Below are 19,317 nucleotides of genomic sequence, written 5' to 3'. Positions count from 1 at the left end.
GAGGAGGTCTGGGGGCATTTCATTCACCTTCCGGTTAAACAACCTGCCCTGGGGAAGAGAAGTTCCTGCAAGTTAGAGCTAATGTGGTTGGATGTATCCTCAATTACAGGACTAAAGGTTTCATAAAGCAAGCTTCCTCCTGTGCTTTGTTGATGAGGATAATGAAATACCCCACACTAGCTGTTGTAGGATGGGCTTACAATTATGATCTCTTGGACAGAAAAAGACCCAAATTCATTGCATCTGCCTTTCTCTGAATTTCATAGGTCATTTCTGATCCAGCTCACATAGACCTTCCATGTTTTTTTGTTTCTATAGACCATGACCTCTCCCAGCTTCCAGGCGGCAAGATTCATGATCCTGCTTAAACTGTGAAGCTTCTTAGGATGTGCCTGTTTTGCAGGCATGAAGAAACTCTGGCCAGATGAGGCTTGTGGCATTAAAAGCTTCATGTCTGAAAAACTAAGGAATTGAAATCAACTTGAAACTTATCTAATTGCACCAGGACTAGAATATTATTTTCAGTCTAGACTCAGGGCGGAAATAATTTTAGCAACACTGATAAGTCTCTTGCTCTGCACTGAACGATGTCTTCTCATCTTAATGTACTACCTTGGAGCATTCAGTGTTAGACTCGAGGTTGTGCTGTCCCCGTGAAGAAAGTGTCAAAAAGCACAGTGTAGATTCCAGTAGCACAGAGATGCAGAGACAAATAGCTCAGCTTGCCCTTCACCAAAACTATTGCTACCGTGTAGGGTTGGACAAAATCATCTTGTAAGTAGGGATCAGGTACTTGAAGTTGGACCTAAGCAAGGCAGAGGTGAGGACAAAGGAGAGCTGGAGGATGCCTTTGGTCATGTCTCAGTTGTCCTGTATAGCGTGTAATTTAAAAACACTGCTGGATTCCTCTGTGCCACCAAGCTCTTGAGTAGCAGCCTCTGTGATTAATGATTTCCACCATCTGTGATTAATGATTTCTGCCATCTCTAGTTGGTGGGGAGATTCTGTCCTAGCTTAGTGATGATTTTATAGGACTCTTATGTCCCATCTGGGCTAGAGCAATGCAGTACACATGGGCATAAAGCCATTGGTTCTTAGGCAACTGCAGTCACACAGAGTGCTGCAGCATTTCCCCTCGGCAGCGTGTACTCGTGGTAGCACAATGCACCATTTCTTTTCTCTGAAGTACCGCTACAGCTGCTGGGCCATTTGGCAAGCTGAACAGGGAGCAAGAGCCTGTGCTGGCTGCCGACTTTTGGGTGACACCTAGTTTGTCAGGCTATCTATCTCAAAATGGATCTGGAACAGCTTTTATGTTAAAATATCTGTTGTATTTATAAACCTGCACTGATGCTTGAAGAGGTGTTTGAAAAATTGTATATGTCATTTTTAGATGAAGTTTGAAAAACTAGGTGTATATCATATAGATCATATACTTCATGTATAATCATCAACATCATATATCATCATAAAATACTAAACATCATCACACAGAATGTGATCTTTGCACAATGTCACAGATCAAGGTTATAGATAAAATGGCAGGAGATGGAAAGCAAGTAATATTCCCACTTTTATTAAAGATTCAGTGGTCAGTGTGTTTGGGTATTACCATTTAAGTAATTAACAGCTGTTTGGTCAGTGACTCAAGTAATTACTGGCAGGTTTTTCTTTTTTTGTTGTTATAATTTGTTTCTTTTGCCTATCTAATTACAGAGTTTAATGATTTCTTTTTCTGAATGATTCAGCTGTTGACTTGCTGGTCGAAAATTTTGGCCAGACTTGATAGTGAGCGATTTGTATTTCTTTTAAACTGGATTCCATGAGCTGATCAGAAGAACCTCTCCATAAGCATGATGAAAGAGAGTTGAAGGCATCCAAAATTTTTTTCTCTGGCAAAATCTGTAGTATCAGGCAGATTCTGTTTTGCTGCTGTTTGGATAGGAGCTGGTTGCTGATTACGATCAGGAGCCAGGGGTGCTGTGGGAGAGGGTTTGTTGCAGGTTATGCCTGCACTGGCAATTAGTGCTGTGCAGCAGGAGCAGAGCTAGAGCGCCAGTCTGCTGGTCCTGAGGACCTGATGTCCACATGAATGTATTTTTGAGGTGTTGGACTAGCTCTGGTTTGGTCCCCCATGTTCCACTAGTGGCTCGAGTGCCTGGGGTGTGCTTCTGGAGGGCTGCTCCAGATCTAGTTACACCCCACAAGGTCCTGTTAACTGGGCTCCAAGGCAGCGCTGTGCTCTGTTGGGAGAGCTGCTGATCCGAACTACAAATTGGTGTAGCCGCAGCTGTTAAATGTCTGGTCTTATATCCTGAATAAGTAAATTGAGACCATAGGAACAGGCTCTTGGAGGAAGTGGCAATACTAGTTCTGACATTGTTAGCTAAAATCAAAATCCACTAAGAATAATACCTATTAAAAAAATCTTCTAATGTTGTTGATGTGGCTTCAGATACAGGAGAAAATGAGGAAGCTCCTTCTGGGGCTAGAACAAAAAAAAAAAAAGGGAATCGCCATTAAAACAAGAGGGTAAGATGCCAGAAACACTAGTGCAATTATCTCTCTAGGATAGCTGCAGATATTTTGACAAAGCCCTCGATGACTAAGCCACTAAAGAAGTGCCTGTGTATTGAGAGCATAAAGCAGTTATAGTCTTACACTAGTATTCTGAAATGTTTTTATTTTAAAAAACCCCACTCTACCCACCTTAAAATCAAAATCTAATTACATGAAATGAAGATGTTTCCTAAACAGTCTTAGTTGGAGCATGTGCTGCCAAACTGAAGACTTCATAATAAGTGCACTCTGTTACGGTGAGTGCATCAACATAAAGGGGATAATAAGGAGACTGTAAAGAAAAACTGCTTGAGCAGTTTCTTACACATGACATGTTTACTACAGGCCCATTTTTGAAATGCTGTCACTTAAATAAATTAACAAATTTCTGCTTATTGAACTATGTTGTTCAGATGTCTTATAAGCAACATCAACTCCTACAAACCTAAACAACTTTTCACAAAACAGAGTGCTAACACAAATAACTTGTTTTATTGAAGGGGAAAAGCCTTGTTAATAAGTAATATTTAAGTACTGTGTTGATTTTTGTATTTAATGAGACAGTCAATCATATCTTGACTTTGCAGCCAATACTTGGGGTTTTTTTAATCTAAATCTGGGATGAAGGCGGGTATAAATGTGGTTTGCTTAACAGGTTCAAGTTATTCTGCATTAATTTAAACATAAGATAGTGTTGGAACTACACTATCAACTGGAAAACTTCTCAGTTCTAGTTAAGCACATTTTGGTCCTGGTAATATTGGCTGCTCAAAGTGTACTTAAAACACAGCTTAAACTGATTTGGATTTGTTAGTTTTCCTCTTCTGTCATTTCTCTCTTCTGCCCTGCTTTGTATTCCTGCCCTCCAGCACGTTACTCAGAAATCTCTCATTCTCCTGCACCGTCAGGCCAGCACCTTTGCTCTTTGAAAACATGTTGCAATTTCTACAAATCATGGAAGAAAATCACATAATCTTAAAAGCTATTGCTCTGTTCTCTGCATTAAATATTTGTATTTTCACCCTGCTATTTCCATCCCCTCTCACAAGTAGTTCAGCCCAGACTGACGCACCTTCTGTCATTGGGGGGCTGAGAGTCCTGGCCTGCATTCTCAGCAGAAAAATGCGAAGTCCTGGCAATCCTTCACTGTCTTTTTAGGAGAGGATTAGCTCTTTAATTGTTCTTATATAAATACCGAAACGATCATAGCTTTTATATGTCAGTGCTTGCTGCAATTTTTTTTCCCTTAAACACCAGCTCAATGAACAGATTTTTACAATTTGTAGCAGCTCAGTCATTGTGTATGGCTTTTTAATCTCTAGAGGCCAGATGGAAGCGTGATCCTTCAGCATTGTTTGTTTCACATAATGTAGGGATTGGAACTACATTTGAATAGCACAGTCATAGATGTATAAGTATATAAATATTTTTCTTTTCCATCCATGTATTTTCTAATGTGTTTTGGTTTTCTTTAATGACAGTTTTCTACAAGTAAAACTGTAAGTAAATGCTATGCCCAGACAGAAGAGTTGTACACAGAAGAAAACAATGATTTTGGTCAAGGAGATCTGAGAGAAAACCTGACACTCAAGTGGTAAGTTTCTGAGACAGCTGATGACTTACCTTGGTTTCAGGGCACTGATAAAACTGCTGTTGGACTAATCTGGAATGATGTGGGGTGGGTTTTTTTAATTCTTCAGACGCTTTATTTCAAGCTCTCCTACAATCCTAACTTTGATTTTAGTTGTATTTATGGATTTATTCTCTGCTGTCAGACTGCAATCAATTGATTAAAATCCATAAATAATAAACATCAAGTTTCAATTTAAGATGCAGTAATGAGATGCTATCGGAAGAAGTTTTACGTACTTGAACAGCTTTTTATAGCTGACTCCCTCCAGAGTCAAATCCTGACATGTTCCTAGCACTAGGAAGCTAATGGCTTTCCCTCATGTTTGTCAAAGCCCTTGTGACAAATCCCACACGGCAACTGAAGGAGAGGACACTTGTGCACCTGTTTGTGGAAGGGTTACATTAAAAGTCCTGCAACATATTTTAGCATCTACCAGTAAGCTGAGCAACCTGACCTGCCTTACCCTTTGTATGACATATGATGTTAAATTAACAACAAGAAATAAGGGGAAAAAAAAAAAGACATACTAACATGAAAAAACACATTTTATTGCACTTAAGTTATAAGAAAATAAAATTTCTAAGTGAATCAAACCATAGACACAATCCCTTTAAAGGTTGTTTTCCTCCATCATGTCAGGTTGTTACATAACTAAAATTAACCAACTGGAATCTGATTGCTTTAAATCAGACTATAAATAAAACAAAAACAAAAAAAAAAAAAGGAGGAAAAAAGATCGCCTAGGATACAGTGTTAAACCACTTTCACAGTTCAGCTTGAGTTGTGGCTCTTGGAGAATGAGGCAAACCATTTGACTCTTTCGTTTCTCATTTTGTTTGCATGTGACATCTTTACAAAAACGTAAGTTTTTGCTCTGTCAGTTCCTCCCAGCAATAACTGTAACAGTTGTTTTTTTTCTCAAATACTGTAAAACACTAAGACTGACCAGCAACTTTATTTTCATTTTTGTATTTTATAATATTTTTTAAAAATTTTGTCAGTTTTTTTTAATGTATGTTCATTCCATTCACCACAGCCCTCACAAAGAAAAATTTCCCCACAGAACAGGCTGCAATAGCTTTGTTCTAAGGAATGTGTTTTAATTTTTTGCCCAGAAAAAAGAAAATAAGCTTTGCACACACACTCAATTCTTTATTTGCAGGCAAACTTCACTCTTAATTGTCTGAAACTCTTCCACTCTCAGCCTCTTAGAGGCACAGTTGGCTCAAGTTTCAGTGGCAAAAAGTCTTTTTCTGTAACCAAACTAGAGCAAATTTGGAATTCAGTCTGGGACTAAAACGTCACAGCAGAAAAAAAAAATAAAAAAAAATAATTTGCTTTTCTTTCTTTCATTTAGCAGCATAAATAAGTTTGGCCACTGGGAATACAGTACAGGGGTGGGACAACAATCCCATAATTGAAGACCTACTTCTAGCACCAGCATTGCGAATTAAATCCATCAGAGGACTCTCAAAACCCAGGACAACTTGCCACCTCAGAGCAACTTATGCGTTGAAGAGTGTAGATGGAAGCAACAGTAAATAGATTAAACAGAGGCTAATACTGTGATTGACATTGGCAATGGTTGGCAAAAAAAATGAGGAATAAAAGAAAAAAAAGAAAAAGCTCTGATAAAACTGTACAAAACAATTCACAGTAATATTTTAGCTTTTCCACACCAGGAATGGACTCTTTGTTTTTGTTTGTTTTTTTTTTTTTTTCATTGCAGATGCTCTCTAGTTTTCGAAAGTTGACCAGTGACTGCTCGTAGAGGTTGGAAGGGACCTCTGGAGGTTGTCCGGTCCAACCCCCTGCTCAGAGCAGGGCTAAGGGACAGCACGTTGCTCGGAGGGGCTGCCGGGACCCAGGGTGGCCCAGGGGTGCACGAGCAGGCTCGCCTGTGCAGCTTCTTTCAAGATCTTTGTGGTAAAATAACCTGTTAACAAGAACTGTAACAATTTATTTTTTTCACCTCCAAATTGCTCAAGGAGCAGTTGGGGGAAAGTAAAGAAATAATTGCACCTGGTTTCATTTCAAAAGTCGTATTTTTGCAAAGCTGCCCCGGTCAAAAGCGTAGCCTTTTCATGTGACGAGACAGCAAATGCCTCTCTTGTCAGTTAGAGTTTGTCATCTTTGTCTTCTCCTTCGTAGTCTGTAGGTCTTTAGGATCTGTTGCCCCAAGCCAACATCCTGCACCACCAAGGACAAGGGATTTTTTTTCCTTTTTCTTTTTTTTCTTTTTTCTTTTTTTTTCAGGGGGAGGGAAAGGAGAACATCGTCTACACGTTTGGACAAATTCATCTTTCTGCCCTTCACTTCATATCCACGTCAAAGTCCAACACCAGCAGCTTTGTTTCCTCAGTCCCGTTGCGGCTCCCAACCGCACACACTAGCTTTGTGTTAGAAGCTCTGATCCGCCACACGACGCCTCCACTTCCCCCACTCTCCAATGTGACTAGATTTCGGATAAATTCACCCGTTTTCAAGTCCCAAAGTTTTACAGTCCCATCATCTGAGCTGGTAATTACAAAGTTCTTGTTGAACTGTAAACAGGTCACAGCACTCTGATGCTTGTTGGGACCTGTAACAGTAAACCAAAACATTTTTATTTGCAATTAGAGAGCAACATCAGACAGCACTGCATATAGAATAAACACCTAGCTAGCTGCATACAGCTATTTCTATCTATTAGATGTGTTAACTCCATTTTTGTACATTAAAAGGAACAGAAGCCTTGCTGTGCTGTCAAGAAGTGAATGCAGGTATTGAAAAATTCCCCAGTCTTTCCTTCTTCGTTACAGTGGTCTCATTTTGTTGTATGAAAACAACAGGGCAAGTGTACACTTGGACACTCATGAAAATGAACTTAACCATCCAGAATGAGGTGACCACTGTAAACATTTGTCTCCAAGTCCCTTTGAAGTGTTATTATGAGATTACTCTTATCAGTAAATATTGACAGTTATATATTAATGTATAAATATATACTGTTAAAATAGCAGAGTCTGCTTTACGGGGAAATTTAATTTTCTGCTCCAGCCAGTAACGCTGCCTATGATATATGGGAGTGATGTAAGATCTTTTTTGTGGAGAGAAACAAAACAATGCTTTCACGTGCACGATGCCTGAGTGGCAACTGTCAGAACGGAAACAAAAACCTTTCTTCTTACTGAAATAAAGAAAACATCTTCCACTCATTTCTCTTGATTTATTGCAACAGACAGTGTACTTTGTCTCCCAATCCAATTAATCACTAGGCTTGGAAACATCCAAGTGACCCCTAAATAAATATGTTGACTGACTGTTTTGAGATGTCATTTCCTACATATTTCTGTGGCTTATTAGGCTAATATAGCCGTAGCAAATTGCTATCAGTCCAGACCATCTGCCTTTCATAACAGGCAAGTGATTTGAATAGATTAGATTAAATACATTTTGTTGTTCTAATTCAGAGAAAGATCATACTGCTGTCATCAGAAAAATATTTAAGTTGTAAGCGGTCTGTGCTTGTTTCTTTGTATGTAATTTTTTTTTATATAGAATGTGCAGTATAGACTACTGCAGGCAGCTTGATTTACATGAAGGTAGTTAAGCTCACCTTGCAATGTCTGTAAACATTGTCCTGTTTTAATGTCCCAGATTTTGACTGTAGAATCGGCATTCCCAGACACGAGTATATTGTCCTTGAGTTCCATTCCACTTGTGAGAGACTGGTGGCCTGTTAGCGTGTGAATGCAGTTGCCTGTCTCCACATCCCAGACTCGGATGGAAGTGTCAAGAGATCCACTCACCACATGGATACCATCAAACTACAAGAAAGGTAAATCTATTACAAACAATTATATTAGGATCTTGCGAAGAAGGCTATTAAGCATTTCATTCACTAAATGCAATATTTGATAATGTATATATTTGGAAACTGCATTACAAAGTAAGAATTCAGTCTAAGCAGAGGTGGACCATATTTGGTATCAGAGCAGGTGGTTCATGGTCAGCGTCATTTCCTGCTGTAGACGTGGGCTATGAGGTACACGGCTCGAGGGGAAAGACTCTGAAGCACTGGTCTTTTAAATGTAACACAGCTCCTTTAGACACAACAGAATCCCAACTATACTGCAGCGTGCAACAGTAAGAGGGCGTTGTTTTCCTAATAAAGACATTAACAAGCCAAACCTGCTTTTCACAAATCAGAGGGACTTTAAGCTGGAGAAGGGCAACTACATTAATCCAGAATCATCTACACAAAAGCCAAACCATACGAAAATGAAAGGAATGCAGTTGAAAAATGCTGGGTGGAGCCATTTTATAACCATAATTGTGTGCAGTAAGGAACTTTAACTTCCTAGTCATTGTAGGGAAAGGCATACAGGCTAACATGGATGTCCAAATTCTTTGATTTTTGTGGGCATATTGTATATATAAAATAAAAATATGTAGAACGTGAAGATGTAGAGAAATCAGCTAAGAGATGAGACACTTTTGACCAAGAGAACTGAACATGTAGAGAATATAAAGGTGGAAAGTAACTTGAGTGATAGTGACAATGACATACGAGTCCAGAATTCTCAAAAAAGGAAGGGAAAAGAACAGTAGAATAAAACCAGTGGGCTTCAAGGAGGAATACTTCAATAAAGTGAGACTTCCTTCCCATGAGGTTTTTATATATCTATTCTCTGAGGGGAAGAAGAGTTCAGGAGAGTTGGCACTTTCTTAAAGACACGAACTATCCTTGTGTGAAGGAAAGATAGGAAGTGTAGTAAATTACCAAGACCCGCTTGGCTAAAGCACAAGGAATTGTAGAAAAAGTAGAAACTAGATCAATAGATGTGTTTAAAAGAGCACACTGGGACAAAATCAGAAAGGCAGGACACAAAACAAGATAAAACTAGCAAGAGCTGTTAAGGATGCGAAAACACTATTCTGTAAAAAAAAACCACCCCACCAAAAAACCAACCAAACAAGAGGAAGGCCAAAATAAAAAAAGCTCATTTATGTTCAGTGGGAAGGAAGCACCAAGTGAGGCCAGCTATTTAACTTTTATTTGCTTCAGTCCGCAGCCATCTGAGTGTAGGCTCACAGCACTACCACAACTGACAACTGAGTAGAAGCTTTTGCTAGAACAGGGAAAAATAACACATAAGGCAAATTGTTTTAAGACAATCTCAGAGACATCTGCTGCCATCTTTGAGAACCTGTGGAAGACAGACAGGTTTCAGATGGCAAATACCATTCCTCTCTTTATTGAAGGAGATGATGATGGGAGATGGGGAATTATGGATCGGTCAGCCTAATGTCAATTTCCAGAAGGAACTAACAAACAATCCATCTGGTTGTAAGTCCTTAGTGATGCAGTTTGTAGCAGCAAACATAGATTTGTGGGCAAATGATCTTAACCAATATGACTTTTTCTGCGACAGAGTAGAAAGCCATGTGAAACAGCAGATGTCTTGGTCATATTTTCACAAAGAGGGAGGCAAATCTATCCTGTTCAGAACTTTGTTCACAACATTATTAGAGATATCAGAAAGCATTCCAGGGGAGGTCTGGCATTTAGTATTTTCATTAGGATTTTGGTGACATTTGAAATGGTAGAACTGACCCAAAGCAAAGAGTGTAAAAGTCAAGAGAAAATTGTGAAGATCTGAGCTTGGCAGGGAATGAATGAAGGTACAGCTGCAACCTGGGAGAATGAAGGCTGGGCAGGAGTCTTTGTTGTAGCTGGGGCAATCCCACACTACTTGGCCACGTGGGCTGACTAGTATCTAATAATGGCAAAGAAAGAACCCAATTAAGGGAACTCAACTATCTGAGACTGCTTCCTTTTACAAACCCTGCAGAAAATTAACATGTTAGATCTCTACAGTCAAACATGGTTGAGGATGGCACCTAGGTTCACAAGAATGTGGAGAGCTACTGGCACATACAGACTGCTTATCTGCATTGCGTTTCTGGTGAAAATATACTAAAGAAATACACTCTGGTATCTGAAACAGAGGTATGCTATGTAAGGCATATAAAATCATTTTTGACTTCTAGTAAGCATTGATAACTTTGACTGGAATTTTGCACCCTGTTTTGGGCACCCCGCTTTCAAAAGAGGATGTGAACTAATTTGAGTTCAGATAAAAGGACAAGGAGTGCTAAGTAGCCCAGCAGACTTGTTGAGTAGAAACATTACAGAATGTTTTTCTTTCCTAAACAGAACTAAACCAGATTGATGTAACAAATTTTGAATTCTTCCCCCCTTTCCCGCAAACTAATTGTATTCCATGTACATAAGGTATTCAGAAAGAGAGCTGTAAGGCTGGGCACCAAGACAAACTTTACTGTGACACTGCTATAGTCAAACAGACAATGGTTGAGCTGTTATCCCTGAACCCTGAGAAGCTGTGGATTACTTCAAAGACAGCTAAGAAAGAGTAAGGAAACACAACGTGGTCAGTAGTCTTCAAGTGCTGCATAAGGATCTCTGGAAAATGTTAAGGGGTCCACAAATGTGGAAATACTGAGGTATAATAGAACCTGCCATGGAGTGGGGATGGGGAGGATTACTGTATTTATGGGGCAATTTCAGGCCAAAGGGCAGGAGCTCACCGTGCAGTTGTAAAGAATCTTTCTGTCCTAAAACTGTAAGCACCTGCAGCCTCCTGCCCCCCAGAAATTTGTTACAGAATGCCAAGTTCCATTTACAAGGTGTAAATAGTATCGGTGTGTAACATAACCCAATTATTTGATCCATTATTACTACAGTGTAAGAGCAAGACATGAATATTCATAAGCCAAAACAAGAGCCACTGGTGAAGATAAGGCAGAATAACATACACTGTTCCCAAACTGCCCTAGATGAAATACAACCTTTGGAATATTTTTCAGAGATAGGTAGGTAGAGTACAGCATTTTAAAGTTGCTTGCTGCTTGTCTAGAGAATACTCCTCAGCATATGAATGTAAGAGAAGGGCTGGAGATTTTTGATAAATTTTACTACACATGGAAACCAATTAGGTATTTTGTTCAAATTGAATCTATTATGGCGAGACACCTTATGAAAAATGTCTCTAGCACTGCGCTTCACTTTCTGAGCCACAAACCCGGGTAGTTACATGCCGAATGCAATTTCCCGATTTCGAACTGTCTTTGTTAATTTCTTTTTCAAGTCCTGCCAGATTGTGGTGAGAACAGGCACAAGCATGAAATTAATTTCTTTCGCCTTTCAATGCCTGGAAGTGATGCTTTGACTCTATAAATGAACAAGATGATCTTTTGGGTTAGTAAAGGGAAGAAGAGCCCACATGAGGTCTGGGTGTATCTTTGCCAGCTTAGTTCTGATGAGCAGCCCGGGTGACTGGTAGGCAATAGAGCCATGCCACAGAGCAGCACCACAATAACCTGCATCTCCAACAACACGTCTCTGCTGACAAAGCCTCACAGTTGTAGATCTGGCCTCTACATTGGAAGTAGAAGGCTGGAGATTTACATTGGAACATTAAAATTTTAGGTTCAGCCTTACTGTGAATTACAGTTTGGAACTGGAAGATAGGTGTACAAACCAAGGATAAACACATCTGCATAATTCAGAACATTAATCCAACGGGTTTTCTGGCACATTTTCTTCTGGATTACTAGATCATCTGTTTTATTTAAAACAGTAGGTTTAGAATTTCTTTGGGGAAAGCAAAAACATAGCTCTAAAATATATGCAAAATTAAAAAAAAACCTAACCAAACAACTCAGCAACCCACAAAACTACTTAACTTGCTGGTATAGAGATCTGGGCTTCATTGTACTGGGTGCTTTAAAAACTACGCGCCTCTAAAAAAAAAATCTCTGTTTCTGAAGTAAGACAATATAAAACAAAAGTGTAACAAAATGGAAGAGGGGACTATCACAGATGCCTCTATATTCTTGAGGCCTGCATAATTCTGGAGTAGGTACCCACAATTTAATAAACATGGTGAAATAAACTGACTTTAAATGTTACTTAATGAAACTAAAGCAGCAGATGAAAATCACATACCTGTAATGAGTAGACTCTGTTAGTATGCCCTTGCAGTGTGTGCAGACAGGTCTCTGTCTCTGGATCCCACACTTTGACCATAAAATCATATGCACCACTTACAACCCTTCTGCCATCGTATTGAACGCACCGAACTGCAGCTACGTGGCCCATCAGAACATGTAAACACTGGCCCGTCTCTATGTCCCAAACTCTCAGTGTAGCATCTCGAGACCCACTGACCACTCTGGAGGAACAAGAAAACCCCTCTTGTACTTAGCATTGGACATAAAAGTATTAAAACAATTAAACTTGGGTATAAATCAGTTATGAATTTGGAACATTAGATAGCATTAGTCCCCCAGCCACCAGAGATCTGGTTTGGCATGACATTTTATTGGGGTCGCAAATGACTTGAGTGTTTTTCTTCCTTGCTCTACTCACCTCTCCTCAGGATCTGTCTATTTGATATAATCAGCAATCAGTATTTAAAAAGGCACTTCATTCCTGAACAGCAAAACGATGCCATGAGAAATTATGTGGACTGTTGTATCTATCTGTGAAAGCTTATGAATATGCTGAGCTCCAGCCAGTGCTATGAGCATTCTGTTTTAATGACTGAGTTAACTAATTATAACAATTAAACAAAGAAGATCTTTAGAAGTTTTAGCAAAGTCAGAGTTATTCAGCTTGATTTTTTTTCAGTTTATACTTTTAAAAGCAAGAACAGAAATGAGGAGGAATTAATATTAATGGAATTGATAAAGAAAAAACCTCATCATTCTTCAAAAAAGAAGAAATGCAACCAACAGGCACTCTGTCAACAGCTCCACACGGCAGCCAAGTAAAAGAGCTTTGCCAACATTCGCTGAATCAAGGCCTGGTTTACTATTGCAGAAATTATGGTATAATCAGTTAAAATAAAATACTGCAGTGACGATACTTAAAAAGTCATTCTGTAAAATGAGTAAAAGTTTGTAGCACTGACAAAAAAGAGAAATTATTCAGAGTGTGGGAGACTGGATCACAGTGCAACAAAGAATTAGTTTTGAAATAACGTAGAATGTGACTATAAAGTACATGACTCAATTTTCTGTTCTTTAATTAGTACTCTTACGCTTTTGCTTCTATTAATCATCTCCTCCTGTGTGTTGATTTATGTAGTCTAGTTTGAATGCTTTGCCTGCTTTGTATTTCACTCAGTGCTGGATGAGGTACCCAAGTTTAACAAGCATTTTCTGTGAACACAAGTGTAAATTACAAGGCAAACTGTGGCTGTAGCTCTGGACGAAGCCTCACCTTTTCTCATGGAGATGCATGCAACGCACAGTGGAGGTGTGTCCGTACAAGGTGTGTATGCATTCTCCAGTCTCAGCATTCCAGACTTTCAACGTTCGGTCTGTAGACCCACTGATGATGATATTGTCCCTCATCTGTGATGACCAGACTCCGCCTGTGTGCCCAACCAGCGTTCTCAAACACTGAAAAGAAATATTTTGCTTAGTTACCCTTCCGAGAGAGTTGAATGGCAACTTAAGAAAAAGTAATCTAGGAGGTAACAGTAGCCTCTCATAGCAAGAGACAGAAGACCCCTGGAGACTGCTTTGTGGTTGAACAAAAAAATCCCACATCTTAGAAAATACTCATCAAATTTCTCTCTCCGTTGTCGCTGCTTTGACTATAAGGAATTTTCCCTATAATCTTCTCCTTGATAAACTAAACTGTCTTTCCAAATTTCTCAATAACAGGGCATGTTTTACAGCCTTGAGTCATTCTCCCAGCATTTTTCTGAGTCACTGCAGGTTTTCCAATAGCTTTTTGAAGCTAACTGTTAGATCTGGAGAGAGCATTCACTTAGTTGTTTTGCCACCAATTTATAAACTGTATACTCTTAATGTATTTTTGTTTGTTTATCCAAGAAACATCGTGCTCTGTAAGCCATAGCTACAGCATCTATACTGCAAAATCACGTTTCAAACCTTTTTCAGACTTTACTGTTGCCCGGGAGCGAATCCCACACTACATAAGCACAGCCCACCTTCTTTGATCCCAAATGTATGACAAGATTTCTCACCATGTGGAGACAGTGTTTGCTCACACCCACTTCTATACAACCTCCGTCACTCTGGGACAATGACTTGTCTCTGTCTCTCAGCCCGTATTCCTTACAAGTAATGACTATATGTGCTTTCTCACCAGGCAGCAATAAGTGCTAATTAGCACAGACAAGAAGAGATCCTTGCAAGACCCCTCTAGAAAGATACTCCATGAAGATTCTGCATTTACATTAACAACATGAGCTCTATAATTACCCACTTTCTAACCCATTTAAATGCGTGCCATGTTGATTTTTGCATTGCTCTCTTTTCTTCAATCGTGTCATGGGGATACAGTCGTGCAGTGCACACAGCCATCTATTTCTGCACTATTATTTTTATCAGTCAAACCTGTAACTGCATGAGAAAAGAGGTCAAGACAGTTTGATGATCTCTTTTTCTGTAATCTGATGCTAAGTGGCATTAATTGCCATGGCCATCCTTTAACTGTTAGTTGACTCCTCTTGATATAGTGCAATATTTTTTATCTGAGATCATGTATCCTAAATACCCAGTCTTTCAGTTTACTCCATTTAAATATTGCCACATTTTAGCTTTCTGGCCAGCCCTTGGATCATCTCCTTGTGCTCATACTCTTTGAAAAAACACCGATTTTACCCCACAGGTTACTTCTTAGAAAAAAAATCATCAAATACAAATTATCTACATCAACTATAAAAAGAAAAATCATAACTTTGGTAGCTGTTTTTTAACATCCTTGTGAGTTTCTGCTGAAATGAAGTCTTCTATTATCACTGCACACTGTACTTCCATCACGTGACTTTTCTCCCAAACTATTTTTTCTGCCTCAGTGATAGTATACCAATTTCTGTTGTTAATATCCCATTCTTTCTAACATCCTTGAAAATGCCTTGCTTTTTTGCTATATGTAGATTTCCTGTTCTTTAACATTTTTTACCAGTCTTCTGCGATTCCTGGCTCCTAGCTTAATTCACTGCTATCAAATCCATCTTTTTCAGTTCATAGCTGTTATTCACTTTTACAGTTCCTGTTTTTTTTTTTTTTTTTAACTTTCAACCAATTTGCTCATATTTTAAGAAATCATCCTTCTAAAGCAGTAAGAACACAGAATCCTTATTTTGGGCATTACATCTGTCAAGGGAATTATTTAGTCATATTCATTTGCACAAATCAACCTTTAGGGTTTATTTTATTAATTCTTCAGCATCAGTAAGCATGAGGGCTGATACAGCACTCTTCCATCTTTCACATACAACTTCTGGCGCTCACAAAGGTTTGGGGTAAATAGTCACACTAGGATTTGTAATTACTTTCAAAAAATTACTGAACAGAAATTGTTAGGTCATGCTTCTATGATCAACTTTATATATTTAAAGGAACATTATGCTTTTGAAAGGGTGGTATGTACAAAGGAAGTATTTTTCATTTGAGTTTAGGCTGTCCTTTTCAATTAAAAAATGTAAATTTCAGTATGGGTTCCTTCATTAGACAGTTTGTTGTAGGGAAGCCAACAGAGGCAGGGTGAGGCTGCCTATTGATTTTAATTTTTAATTCCCCGCAGTAGTATTTACAATCCTTTCAAGGATCTTCTAGGCATGCAAAGACAAATGCTTAATACTTTCAGCGTCAACATTATGAAGTGGGTACTTTTTACATCTTAAACACGTTATCCTCAACAGCTATCCTGTTGTTCACGTAACTATATCATTAAAACAAAGCTATGTACACACAATACTAGTCTAGGAGGAAAAAGTACTGTTTCCCTGAGGCCTTTTCTACATCCTTGAAGCATGGTCAGTCAGTCACCTTAAAAAAACAAAAAAATCTGTGTGCCGAGTAGCTGTGATGTTCTAACATGAGTGAAATGTTCAGTACTGTCTTTTTGATAGCACATATTGTTTTGCTTCTCTAAGCCAAAATTAAATTATTGAAGCTTATTAAATTCCTGCCTGAGCTGGATCTAATTTAGTAGGAAATATTTAAACCTAAAGCAAGTTACTTTTTTTTTTTTTGGTGGCTCAGCAATATAGTAGCTTAGAAAGAAAAACAAACTCTGTATTTGAAATCAGAGCCAGCAGAATGAACACCCCATTTCAATAACTTGAAAACAACAGAAAGAATGCTAGAAGGCAAGTAAGAAAGGGAGATCCAGAGGGGTAAAAGCAGGCTGAATTAAACTTTAAGGAAGATAAAGTAAGATATCTGTCCAAATTCTTTAGAATCCATGTCACAAAAGACTCCACAAGAATAGCAGAATTGCCAGGAGAACAAGGATATATGCCAATGGTAACATGAGCAGCATTGCAAGTTCACGTCAAGGTGACTTTTTTGAACTACAGTAGTTTCTGTGTAGGAAAAGATGACCCAAATGTTTACTGGTCCTTTTTCCGATTCTTGCAGCAGACGGCACTGAAGACCACCCTGCGCTGCGGTCTGACGACACAGCAGCATTCCTGACACACCAGTGCTCTACCTGTAGCTCCTTTCCTAAGGCATTCAGCAACATAACCGACCGACGTACCTTGCCTGTAACTGCTGACCACACTTTCAGTGTGTTGTCATCAGAGCCGCTCACTATTCGGTTCCCACAGAACTGAAGGCATGTGATCACGTGGTCATCATGGCCTTTGAGCACCTGACAATAAAGAACATAAAAACATACAGTCACAATTTAACGCAGGAGATTAGAGAGAAGCAGGAGAAACAAAGTGCTCTTCTGATTCATAAATTATAAAATGCTAGAGTTGGTTCAATAATAATAAGGCCCCTTAATCCTGTATGTCAAGTCTAATTTACCGCCAGCTGGGACCAAATAAGGTATTTTCCTTCTTCCATGGAGCGATGCTGCATTGCTTAGCAAGCATACTACAGTTATTGTAAGCCTCCTAAAATTACCGGGAAAAAATCATTAATAAAAGTAGGCTGAATTAGTAACTGGACATTGCTCAATTCCTCTGCAGTTATTCCACCATCTCTTTATTTTTTTAGTTGAGTTACTTTTACCTTTTACGAGTTGTTTCAATCTTGAACAAAAAGGATGGGGTTGTATCATGTGCTGTATATTTGTATTTCAGTGGTCAAGGCTGACTTTTTTTTTTTCTTTACCAGCTAAGCACTGTAATCTATTAAATGCCAGACAGCACCAAAGTCAAAAACTACAAAACCATCAACACAATTAAACACAAACAAAAGCGATAATTTAACATGCTGGAAACGTGCATTGCAATGTTGCTTTATAGAGGTGGGATTTTCAATGCTTGATTTGGGAAAAACTGCAATTCAGTATATTTTGCTGCCATACAGCAAAAAAATCCTTATCAGAATACATAGGATGAGGAATTTTTTATTAAAGATATCTGAACAGTTTTCAAGAGGTTCATTGAAATGAAATGGGCATTTGGATAAGGCCTGAGGCTGTAATTTTAATAATAATTCCAAGATAACTTGATGTAGTGCATCAGGGCAAGAAATACAGAGCTGTTGCCAGAGATGTACATAAGTCACGGCCAAATAAGCAGCATGATAGGTTTTCCATGGGAATTTTTTTGTTCTTATTTTTACTATTTTGTTGTACAGGAATCAAGAAAACAGGCCAATTGCCTTAAAACCTTAAAAGGCTGTGAATATGGCTTTTCTTCCTGTTTCTGACTGCTTGTTCAATACCAGGTTTGGTTAGACGGTGGCTATTTTATTTTACAAAAGGTTTGGAGTATTCCTTCATATCTTCATATTGGAAAAGATGCAATGATAACTTAAATAATTTTAATATTTTAAAAAACAACAAAAAAATCTTAACACAGAATGAAGTTACTGTCTTGTGCTGCTCCATTTAGAAGATGATGTATAAAAATAAAGCACGGAATGATCACAAAACAGTTGTATTTTTATGTTGTGACATGGCCCAGCTCTACAAATACATACATACATATATGTATTTATATATAGTATATATTTGTGCGTATGTTTCGTTTTAAATACAAGTATTTCCAACCAAGTTTCTGAGATTATCTGTCTCAAAGAGACCGGCATATTTATAGGAATTCACAAAATTATAGAAATTTTTAGAACAGCAGTGAAAGAATTCTGCTGTATGTAGAATCACATTTTGATTTGCTAATACGGTGCTCAGAAAATAATCTAAACCCAGGGTAAGCTAAAATACAAATTACTTTTTTCCTGTAACAATACATTGCTTTTGTTCATGGATAGTCTGGCTTGTCTGAAGAAAAAAAACCTACGAGTTGAACCTGCTTTGTTCATGGCACCATGCGCACAGCTCAGAAACCCACCTTAGGCGATTTAAGTTCTCCTCGTCGCCAGTTGGTATCAATCCTGTGTTGTCTAATGTAGGCGCTTTTCCACGGACTGTGTATAAAGCCTGGTTTTATTACTTTCCTCCTCTTGATATGTAATGGTTCATCAATCCCTAAAATGAATTTTAAAAAAAGGGGGGAGGGGGAGAGATGAGGCCACTCCGAAGAAAACAACTTCTCTCCCTCCCAAACCTTTACAGTGATCTCTGACATTAAATACTGCACTGACGTAACAACCTCCCGCACGCCAATATTTGCACTGTGTGTCAGTGACACCGCCCTGCTCCTCAGCTCTTTACACTCCATCTTTCCTTGTCGCTTAAGCATAATCATTACCGTCATCATGGCTGAAAACACTCTAGTTCATCATTCCTTGCTGGCAACCTACTAGCTTGGTTTCAGATCCCCCTTTCTGAGGCAAGGTAGCAGATTATTGCCTTTGTCGCATGGGTATTGTCCAACAAACTCTATAACCACTCGCACGCTCATTTTGGAACCCTTCAAAAAGTAAACCTCTCTGTCTGCAGTCCTCCTCTCTGGTCACCCATCTTCATTACCTTTAAGGTCACTGTGACTCTTTATATCAGCGAGCTTTTAGTTCTTTTCTTGATTTCAATGCCTGTGTGCTTTTGGCATTGTCCTCTCCTGGCTGGAATTTAAGCATAGCCACGCCCCTTCTGAACTGACACTTAAGTGGTAGTGCTTTGTTCTAGCCTTGCTACTACAGATAAATTTATTTTT

The 19,317-nt window shown here is 38.7% G+C and overlaps 1 protein-coding gene across 4 annotated transcripts in view; it reads right to left on the bottom strand.

Moving 5' to 3' along the window:
• Positions 1 to 4,719: 4,719 nt before the first annotated feature.
• The window catches only part of FBXW7 (F-box and WD repeat domain containing 7), a 191,129-nt gene continuing 176,531 nt past the window's right edge, over positions 4,720 to 19,317 (bottom strand). For 3 of the 4 annotated variants that reach the window (XM_074823022.1, XM_074823024.1, XM_074823023.1), the window contains 6 exons: positions 18,553 to 18,689; positions 16,785 to 16,898; positions 13,485 to 13,666; positions 12,207 to 12,432; positions 7,791 to 8,001; positions 4,720 to 6,773 (listed from right to left, as the gene is read on the bottom strand). In XM_074823022.1, the coding sequence (XP_074679123.1) occupies positions 6,505 to 6,773; positions 7,791 to 8,001; positions 12,207 to 12,432; positions 13,485 to 13,666; positions 16,785 to 16,898; positions 18,553 to 18,689 (1,139 nt within the window). In that variant the 3' untranslated portion in view covers positions 4,720 to 6,504. Of the gene's footprint in view, positions 6,774 to 7,790; positions 8,019 to 12,206; positions 12,433 to 13,484; positions 13,667 to 16,784; positions 16,899 to 18,552; positions 18,690 to 19,317 lie in introns of those variants that run through there. The other variant, XM_074823026.1, reaches the window with a different exon arrangement.

The sequence above is a fragment of the Strix aluco genome, chromosome 4, assembly GCF_031877795.1.
Source record: "Strix aluco isolate bStrAlu1 chromosome 4, bStrAlu1.hap1, whole genome shotgun sequence".
NCBI lineage: Eukaryota > Metazoa > Chordata > Aves > Strigiformes > Strigidae > Strix > Strix aluco.
This window is presented reverse-complemented; position numbering and strand designations above follow the sequence as displayed.